At 35.8% G+C, this 11,041-nt stretch overlaps 1 protein-coding gene across 5 annotated transcripts in view; it reads left to right on the forward strand.

Moving 5' to 3' along the window:
* The window catches only part of Cnot6l (CCR4-NOT transcription complex subunit 6 like), an 85,430-nt gene extending 74,601 nt beyond the window's left edge, over positions 1–10,829 (forward strand). For all 5 annotated transcript variants that reach the window (XM_036200638.1, XM_036200639.1, XM_036200636.1 and 2 more), the window contains exons 11-12: positions 933–1,135; positions 3,737–10,829. In XM_036200638.1, the coding sequence (XP_036056531.1) occupies positions 933–1,135; positions 3,737–3,949 (416 nt within the window). In that variant the 3' untranslated portion in view covers positions 3,950–10,829. The remainder of the gene's footprint in view (positions 1–932; positions 1,136–3,736) is intronic.
* Positions 10,830–11,041: the final 212 nt, after the last annotated feature.

Below are 11,041 nucleotides of genomic sequence, written 5' to 3' on the forward strand. Positions count from 1 at the left end.
AAATCCTCTGAACCCAAAGAACCATTAAGATTGACATATTTCCTGGATGGTCCTGATACTTTGTTCTGAAATTAACAAATGCTTTTCAATGTGGTTGAGTTATATGAAATTGCTGGTGTTTAATTTTTAAAATAAAAATCAACAGGAACACTTTCATTTGTTTGGGTTTTTTTTATTTTTCTTTTTGTTTGTTTGTTGTTTTGTTTTTGTTTCTGAGATAGGATCTCATACAACCCTGGCTTGCCTGGAGCTTCCTTTGTAGACCAAGCTGGCCTGGAACTCAGAGAAATCAGCCTGCCTTTCTGCTTCTTAGATACTAAGATTAAAGACATATACCACCGAGTCCTGCTAAGAGTTTCATAGGACTTAACCAAAATGCTCTAGACCTGGTGTGTCTGTAGAATAAGATTTAGTTGTAGGTGTATCCTGCTTGTTAAATAAGAAACACAGAGCCAGTTGCAGAGTTAAAAACCACGAGGTCAGAGCCAAAGCAGAAAACCTTACCCTTCACTGCTTCTGCGGTTCCTCCTCTCCGCAAGAGACCTACTTCTGTGCGTCCTGTCTATTTAAAGACTGTTCTCCTCCCTCATTGGTTGTAACCCAGCCACATGACCTCCTTGTCACTGCCTGTTTGTACAGACCTCCAGGTCTTCTATGGTTGGTATTGAAATTAAAGGCGTGTGTCTGCCATGCTGGCTATGTCCTTGAACACACAGAGATCCGCCTAGCTCTGCCTCCCAAGTGCTGGGATTAAGGGCGTGCCCCACTACTGCTCGGCTTCTGCTCTGGCTTGCTCTGACCTCAAGGCAACTTTATTGACATACAAATAAAATCACATTTCAATACAAATAAAATATCACTATATTTAGTAATACATAATACAGCTTTGTACTAAATATTAAAGGGCAGTGTTCCTTTCTTTATTCTGCTAGGTGTTGTGGAATATTTAAGCAATGGAGGAGTAGCTGACAACCATAAAGACTTCAAGGAGCTAAGGTATAACGAGTGTCTTATGAACTTCAGCTGCAGTGGAAAGAATGGCCGCTCAGAAGGGAGGATCACACATGGCTTCCAACTTAAGAGCGCCTATGAAAATAACTTGATGCCTTATACCAATTATACCTTCGATTTCAAAGTGAGTAGCAGTCTCTGGGCTGGCATATGAACTGTGTCAAATAAAAGTATGTGAAAAAAGAAGAGTATAAATCCCTATGATTAAGAGTTTGAAGAACTAGAGAGAGTACTTAGACCGACTGCCCTTTCAGAGGACCTGAGTTTGATCTGATGGCGTCTTCTGACCTTTGTCAGCACCAGGCCCCCAGATGTTCCACAGACATACACGCAGGAAAAGTATCCATACACATGAAATAAAAGAATGATCACTGATTCAAAACAACAAACACAAAAAAATCCAGTCTCAATGTATGGTTTGCATATAAAACTAAAAAAGGACTTTTTTTTTTAGGTTTTGTGATTATTATTGATGTCATTTGAATTCTTAATGAACTTGCATTTCAGATTTGTTCACACTTTAGATATTAGTGATAGTAGCCAGTATTTCTAAAATCTTTACTATGTGTCAGTCACTGTTGAAAGCACTTGGGTATATATTATTAATACAATTAATCTTCACTTGTTTACCACCACCTGTGCTTAGCAAGAATTTAAGCACCTAATATAGCTGAACTCACCTGGAATGAATTTATACAACATTCTGTCAAATTTGTCTCTGAATATCTTATAATTTCCCAAGTTTCTTGTAGGGGCGGGGTTATAGGTTGTGTTTAATGTCAGTCTTATCCTTGTAGTCATATTAGTATATTCCCAGGTCACATGGAGCAAGTTTGTAAGAGGAAAAGGAAGTCTTAGCCATAAGGGAACCTGTTGTTCATGTTCAGGACAAGATGCTCCTAGAAGGGCTGATGACGACAGTGGCTCTCTGTGCATCCTTGCTTTCTTTTGTCCATTCTCTGATCATTTCATCTACTTGTAGCTCTTCTCTTTACCTGTTTGACTTTCTGTCATTTCTAGAATGAATCGTACTTCTTGTGCTATCCTAAGTATACATATATAGATGTAGAACATTGTTTAGTATAGAAAGCCTAGAGAAAATAGAGTATAATACAAAAAGAAAATTACTAAATAGGCTTGTTCACATCTTCAATAACCCTTTTCCTTTTTGTTCTGTTTTCTGTTTGTTTAGTTTTTTGAGACAGGTCTCTGCCAGCCCTGGCTGACTTGTAGCTCACTATGTATGTAGACCAGGCTGGCTTTGAACTCAGAGATCCACCTGCCTATGCCGCCTGTGTGCTGGGATGAAAGATTAAAGGTGGGCACCATTATGCCCAGCCTCCTTTCTTAATTTTTGATGTTTGTCTTCTTTCCAAACAAAAGTGTAAGGAAGAAAGAGCTGTATGTTGATACTAGTCAGCTTTCATAGTTAGGCAAGAGAAATGAAACTGCTTAGAAGTTAATGTCGTTGGACTGTTAGATAACTATCCATTGGTAGCTTTTGTATGGTTTCATCACTCATACATGATGATGTGTGCAGTAAAATATTTAAGAACTAACTTTCTGGGGGGAAGTAAGCCTTGGTTTGTAGTGTTTTCTGTGGGTTGTATACTTTTCTAATTAACTTTTTTTCACATTGTTGACAGTGGTACTATTAAAGTTGGCAATCTCCAGCTCTAGCACATTACTGTTTTTGCAGTTGAAAGATATACTTCTGTGTTTAGTGATATGTAGTTTACTATAGTTTAAATCCTATCTTTATAATTATAATAACATATAAAACATTGCCAGCATATCCCAGAAAAACTGTAAATAAAAGTTCCCCAAAATAAGTGTTCAGTAATTAGATAGTTATTATTGTTGTCTTGGTCTGTGAGTAGGTTAAAAGAAAATTTTATTTCTTCCTTACTTTTTGAAAGTTTACTTTTTACTTGTCCATGAACTATAAATTTTCTAAAAATGGCATATTAGTTTAAACCATCTACCTTGATCTTCTGAATTGGTCTAAAATCACTTAAAAAACATTTCTTTAACAACATATCTTTCATGTAGCACATACCTGTAATCCCGGCACTTGGGAGGGTGAGGAAGGAGGATCTTGAATTCAAGCCTATCTGGGTTAGATAGCAAGTCCCCACTACATTAAAGGAGTGTGGGCTCTCTTGATATATGTAAGCATTAGGTGAGGTGAAATCTATGTACAGCCTAGGACAGTGGAGGCACATTAGTTTTGCTATCTACTAATCAAATGAATCAAGTTATCTAGCTCTGGGAAGTGGAACGGGTATTATATATACAGCTGCATGTCTTCCTGTGTGTGTCTGTTCCTGCTAACTGATACTTTGCTTCAGTGCCGGGATTTGTAGAAATGAGTATTTTAAACTAAGCAAATTAGGACAGTTAACTGTAGAGTAGCTTGCATGTCTGTTAGATTTTACTAAACCAAGAAAGTCTGTTTAGCTTTTTAGTTTTATCATTTATGTATAAATATAAAACTATGATTCAGTAGGATTCTGTTTTCTCTATTCAGCCACCTTTATTCATGTAATAACCCATTAAAGATTACAGCCTTGTTTAATATACAGTCAGGATAACAGGTACCAGGAATATAGGTTACTTAGTTATTTAGCTTTTCCAAATTAAGGATTGTTCTTTTTATGGAGTTTTTCTCTTTTTCTAAACATATTTTTCTTTCCCCTCCCCGTTATCCCTAATCTCTTTCCAGGGTGTGATTGACTACATTTTCTATTCCAAGACTCATATGAACGTGCTTGGTGTCCTGGGGCCTTTAGATCCTCAATGGCTGGTTGAGAACAACATCACTGGGTGTCCACACCCTCACATCCCTTCAGACCACTTCTCACTGTTAACACAACTTGAACTCCACCCTCCACTCCTGCCTCTTGTCAATGGTGTTCACTTGCCTAATCGGAGGTAGTGGAGTACAGCCCCGCCAAGACGGGGGTCTGTCGCTATGGACTTGTACAGTTGTAAATCAAAGTATGTAGGAGTGAAGTATGGCCATCCTTAAGCTGCTGCTTCAGGTTCCTTTCATTATGTGTTTGCTATAAGACTTTGTATGTTTTTGTGCATACTGATATCATTTGGCACTAGGGCTGGAACCAAAGTATTACCATCTGTCTCTATCCAAAAGTTTAATATACTTTAAAATTGGATTTCTTCTCTTCCTATTATATTATATTAGAAAACAGCATTCACAATTCACTAATTTGAGGCCCAACACCAGTGTTGTTCTCTAAAAACAAATACATTCTTTGGAATGATTTCAAATAAGCCAATCATTTTTGTAAAAAGCGATTTTTTTTACAAACTCCAAATACAAGATTTTCAATTGAATGATGGCATGCCTTATAGGAAAAACTTTGAATTTCTGTTTTCCTTCATAACAAACTGATTTTTGGCTCCCAAGTCATTTGCACATTAACAAAGCACTTAAATTTGCTTGATTTGTACATTAACTGTGATATAGCCACTAGCCATAACAAGACATTTTGAAAAATGAAAATAATTGCACAACACGCTTTCAAAACCAAGCGTAGTGTATGACAGTTTGTTGGCTGAATGCTGGTTGTTTTGTTTGAGGAATCCCCATTTTTTTCTTTTCTTTTTCTCTTTTCTCTCTTGGTCTGCCTACTAGTTGTGATCTTTTTAGAAGTATTAACTCTAAGTCCATCTCTCCAGTTCATTTATAAGAAAAAGGCAGATATATACTGCCATACATCTTGAAAGTAGAATTTGGTATTTTTAGAATGCCCACAAAATTAGTGTCTGGTATTTTTCATTTTTCATGTCCACTCTTCTTTTCTGTCTGGTTGTACTGGGGAAAAAAAAAAAAGATAAGATCCATATTGTCTTTATCACTACTGTTTAATGTTTAAAGAAAATTGTTGAATGAAAAGCCCCTGGTCAAAGTTTGAAAAAGGGAAAGCCATATATTATTACACATATTTTCCAAAGTAAGTTAAATGGCTGTTTTGTTTGTTTATTTGTTTGTTTGTTGTTTTTGTTTGTTTGTTTTGAGGTAACAATAGAGAGGATTTTGAGGAGAGGACAGATTTGGGGAAGTAGTTGAAAACTTTGGATCATTTTTTTCTGACTCTAGCTGCCAAATGGCCATCATATGCTTTTAATCTTTGTTGCCATATCTGTCTAGATTTGAATTAAGCTACTGGTTTATTCCCAAAGTTGGATGCCTCTAGATGTATTGGAAACCAACTCCCCCTTTGTTGTTGGCCAAGAGGGGCCACTTGAAAGTCTGACTTGAGAGGCAGAGAGCATAAATACCATTTTGTGGGGAGAAAATTAGTTGGCTGCTTAATGTTAATTATGACACAGTAACATTGGAAAAGGTTGTGTCTGTGTTTTTAAGTTTTTCTTTATTCTGCTTTTTTGCTGCTATAAGAGTTTTCTGAAATTTATATTTTAAACTTTTCATGCACTTTACTGTTTCTAGTATCAAAATGTGATATTTTTAATAAACAAGAAATTTTCCATTATGTGAATGAAATTTTAAAAGAAAATAGCCTATATTTGTGTCTCACTAATATATAAAGTACAAGTCAAATTTAAATTATTTAATTAGTTATAAATATATACAAATTGTCTCCTCTTTCAAACCTGACATCTTAGGCTGTTTTATTAGTGTTAAATGATATATTTCCTGTGGCTATTTTATACTAATTTCTTCCATAGTTTACTGATCAGGCTATATAAAAAATATTTCCCCAAAGGGTAATTTTAGTGGGATGAGGGTGATGGGATGATACAATATCACACAGGATTGCATCCAGAAGAGCTCTGTAAAGCCTAAACTCCCTTTTAAAAGTGCCTAGTGACAGAGGCGTTGTCATCTATTGTAATTGGAATGTCACTGCAGTTCAGCAAAGTTTGGTGTAAATAAAATATTCTTTTAAAAACATTAAAGTACCTGAATAAACAAATAAGCAGAAGAAACCCTTGATGACAGATTTTCCTCCGTGTTCAGGTACCCCTTCTTATATACCTCAAGCATCCAACATCTAGCCATGCAAATTGATTATCTGAAGCATAGTACTGGAAAGTAGAAGAGCATGAAAAACTTAATTTTGTGGACATTACCTTTTTTTGTAATCAGCTACTGTATGTTTAATTTTAGATCTTTTGTTTTGGGTGGGTTTTCTGCTCTGGAGGTATATGCACTAACAGAACATTCTTCTTTCATAGACGCATGTTAATTAGCAATGTGAGCAATATTTCCTACCATACTTCACTCCCGATATTTTTTGAGATGTTTGTATAAATGAAATTTAAAGTTCACTTATGATTGTATATGAACCACAGAGGAGCCCATTTATTAATAAAAAAAATCTTTTTTAATAGTTAAATGTAGAGGGGAAAATAAAAAAATTGGGAAACATTGTAAACAGCTTAAGTTTATTTTGTGTATGATCAAGGCACTCTGTTGCAAGAAGGTGTGTAATTGGGTCTCTCTGCTTCCAAATGCACTCTTTCAAACCATTCATTATCCTGTGTATTTTAATGTGGTTTTCGTAAATGTTGGTAAAGTAGATGATTGTGTTTTGTTTTGGGTGGCACACACCTAGGGCATGGTAACCCAGCTTTCATGTGCACGGTTTCCCTTTAGCCTCCTGCCCAGATTTCACATACTGTTTCCCTTTGTTCCCTTTGTAAAAGGAGTGGTATCTTGTTTTGAGCTGCCAGTTCAGATGATCAGAAATGCTGCTGTCCTCAGCATTGTCTTGTTAAATGCATGCCATTTGGAACTTTGGCAGTGAGAAGCCTAAAGGACAAGGTGAATGACATGGTATATATTCAGTGAAGTGAGTCATATGTGCTCATATACTTTCTAGTTCTCAGAATAAGTTAATAAGCTTTATGCCGTTGGGCTGCTGCATATTTTATGTGATGATAAAAGAAAATTTGGGCATTTTTAGATTGTGCTATGTATTTTTTTAACTGTTAAATATGATTTCTGGTAATTTTCTTAAGAACTGGAGTGTTAGTTTTATTTAAACGGTGTTGTTTGGGGAAGGGGAAACTGCACTGTTTGCCATTGTAACAGTCATACAAGTGCATGTCAAGTCACCCACTGTCAAGCATCAGTATCCTCCTCATAGCTTTACACACTTTGATGGGGAATATTGCAGCATCCTCAGGACTGACATCTGGAAAAGGCTCAAATCCACTTACTGCTCCTTGCTTGTTGACTTTGTTTTACAATATTGTGCCTGGTGTCAACTTTTAAGCAACAGCACTGCCTAAAAGCAAGCAGAGAACAGAATCCCAGCACCATTCTGTAGGCAACTTTTTAGAATTCAGATACAGTATATCTGTTCAAGATTTATGATGTTTTATGTGAAAAAATTTTGTACAACATAGCTGAATATTTTTGTTTGATTTATTTGATGTAAGGCGTGTGAACATTCATTTGAATATCACATGTTAAAGTCAGGTATGGCACAATGGGTTCTGAGACCAGCTTCCCCCACCCTCCCATTTGCCTTGTTCCAATCTTTATTTTCAAATTACGTTTCTGATATTCATAGGCAGATACTTAATTTTACTAATAAGCATCCTGTGTGAATGTATTTTAAAAGCCACTGTGTTTTAGTGTTATATTTTGTGGAAATACGAAACTTACCTTTTTTTTTTCTTTTTCTTTTTTTTTTTTTTTTCTTAAAGTCATATATCACTGAGAAGGGAGAAAGTTGAAAACTATCTAAGACTCATATCACTTGAATCTGTGGCAGATTGTGTTAAAATTGAGGGTGTGGCACATTAAACCTAGAACATGGACAAAACTGTGCTCCGTTTAAAAATTCTGTCTCCTGAGTATGTCTTGTCAGTAGGTGAAATTTTAAGTCTGTGTTGTATTTCTAAGATTTAATAAAAATGACAGATCCCACCTGTACACTTAATAGCAGATAGTAAGAGCAGTGAAAGCACAGGAGAAATAGCTTGAGCACGTGCATTGAAGGAGCCAGGAGCATACAGCTTCATTTCTAATGCAAAACTAGATTTCCTAGTGTTAAAATTGACTTTGTTCTAATACTGATTTAAAATTTAATCTTTTATATTCTAAGTTTCTGAAATATCTTTAATAGTTTTGCAAAGTATACTAACTGGTTGGTAGCGTCAGTTACAAAAAACAAATTGTATTACAATAATGGTCCTGTAGCAAGCAAAATCTCTGTCACTTGTTCAAAGTAACACACGTTTTGACTGAAATGTGAGCTGTCATGTTTGTAAGTTTTTTTTTTCTTCTCTATCCCCATAAAACCCAAAGTAACACTTTTCTGATGTGTTCAAAGATTTGTTTACCGACTTTCCATTTGGTTTGTATCATATTTGTATGACTTTTGTCTATTAGAAATAGATAAATTAAGTAGAGAAGTTAGACTTATTTTTCTAAATAAGAAACTTCAACTGAAGTTTTGAGTTTGTAGACAGAACATTTATGTTTCTGATTGCTCTGGATGATTTTAATTCTATAATTGCACGGCAATTCCCAAATTTAAGTTCAAACACAAGTAAATGCTACTACATCTTTAACCCGCTCATTTACCAAAGTTATAGCCTGTTTCAGAACAGGATGAGAAGAGCATCTTTCATAATTGTCACCTAAATGCTTAAAAGATAAAACCCTTGGATGTTCTGAGCAAGAGCCACGGGAATGGGAAGGGAAGCAGAAGAAAAGTGGGGACCTGTCAGGACGATGGTAAGGATAGAACGTGTACTACTTACTTAACTAAATGTATTCATGTAAATGTCTCAGGTAAAGGCCTGTAGGAAGAAACGGCTTCCCAGAAAGTTTTATTAATATAATTTTTTCTTTTAGCTTAACTTTGGTTTCTGGCAGACTTGGTTTATTCTTGGATCCACAGGAGAAACTGAAGTAATTTTTAGTAAGATGACTTTCAAAGGGTATGAGTTAAGGGCATGCCTATTAAACATTGGTATTGATGGCACAGCCTACAAGATGAATAGCACTGAACCGAAATTAGAAGTATGCCGTTAGAAACTACATGCCTCTTGGCATGGTATACTCACTTTGCAGAGTATTTCAAAATTCATTTGGTACCTGTTACTGGCTATTTTCATCAGCAAGTTCCCTGACTTTGTTTGATTTCCCTGTTTGTATATCTGTCACTTCTAAAAGCATAGGGGTCATGGTAGCCCTCTGAAGAATGATCCTTTCTTGTACATTATTTCAGAGCACAGACAGACTTTCTTAGCTATCAATTGTTCAGTGTACCACATATGTTTAATTTGTGTGTAGTTACTTGAACTCAGAATATTGGCTCAGCATTGGTGTGCCAAACAATGGCTTTGCTTTTTACCAGACAGACTTAGTTTCCTGCTGCTGTTTCAACTTTAATGCGGTAAGTGATGCAGTGTGTGGGTTGCTCTTTATCCAGAAACTACTGCCCTTTCTCTGTGCTTGATTTGCTACAAGTATATTCCCTTACCTGAGAAATTCCTGAGCGGTGCTCTGCCGACTTTTGAGAGGGGTTTGGATGGCTGTTACTGCACACTGGATCTGGAATTGTTCGGTGTTGAATGGCAGAGTTCGTAAACACCAGCAGCACTGAGAAGTGCACTGCGGGCATTCATACCGTTGTCCAAAGGCAAGCAGTCCTTTCGTCTAGGAGGAGCTGAGGTGTGGATTCAGTAGGACTACTAGGAGTATTTCAAGGAGGGAAATGCTTAACTCTGTTATCTCTGAAGTGGGGGAGCACTTTTTCTTTCTTTTTTCTTTTTTCTTTTTAATGAGAAAATATATATAATTTTTTTTCTCTTTGAAAAGGCCAGATTGTGTGATTATATTCATCAGAGATTAAGTTGTATCTTATTTTAAACTGTATAAGTGCCAAGTAATTGTTCATGGACTTTCTACCTTTCCATTCAGTTTACTGTTTGACTAGGGAAGGGATTATTTATTTTTATTTCCTGGCATTAAGTTGACTAATTTATTATTTTGCATACACTTGAGTTATTCTGTGGCCTATTTAGTGTTTTTGTAACTATTACAATGGTCTAAAAGCAAAGCACATTATCCTAAAACTAAAAAAGGTATTTTAGTAATTTCCCCATAATACTTGGTAATTTCTATTAATATCATTCTAAGCAAATTTCTACTGTGTTAGGTTGTGTATTTATTTATTTTTTATTTTTAATCCTAAGAAAAAGCCGAGCACTAAATCAATGTATTCTCATAATCATTTACAATTTAAGCTTTTCTCTTTTTTTCTTCATTAGAGGATTCAATGAAGTGCCATGTAATTGTAGCTTACTAATCATTGATGTTTGATAGACTGGTCCTGTGATATTCTAGACATTTCATTCTTTTTTGTCATCGCTGGAGAAGATGGTTCTACTCTCATTCTCTCTGATAAAATCACCAGCTGCTTTATTTTTCTATTTATTAAACAGTTGATAAGGTCTGGATCTTGACCGAACTGCTCAGCTGAGATGTTTTTCATAGTAGACACTATAGAAGATGTGTGTGAAAAAGGACACAGTTGAGTGGTGGCGTTCTTTTTCATTAATGTGAATATTGACTAAACAAAGCAGTCCTGCCTTTTAAATCTTGTGGCAGCTCAGAAGGGAGGTGCTTAAGAACCTTAACTATTATGTCAGATGACAAACTATTTTTTTTTTCCATTTTGGAGATGGGTACTGCTCACACATGATGTATAGGGCTAAATATATGCTTGTTTCCCTGCACCTGTGTACTCTCCCCTTCTCTCCCACTTTTCCTTTCCCTGTAGGCAATAAATGGCCATTTTGCAAGCATACTTTTGTCTTGTTTTTTGATTATTTGTGCAATGCTAAGTTCCTGCTTTGGGGTGGGTACTTCTCTTGTAGAGCAGGCTAGGAAACCAAGGTGATGTAGATAAAACAATTACAAATTCATACTTGAGTATTTTTGTTTTGGTATTTGGTAAAAATTACTTACGGATTTCAAATACAATAGATTTTGAAGTTACGTCATGTGCTTTGCCAGAAG

Source organism: Onychomys torridus, chromosome 10, assembly GCF_903995425.1.
Source record: "Onychomys torridus chromosome 10, mOncTor1.1, whole genome shotgun sequence".
In the NCBI taxonomy this organism is placed as follows: domain Eukaryota; kingdom Metazoa; phylum Chordata; class Mammalia; order Rodentia; family Cricetidae; genus Onychomys; species Onychomys torridus.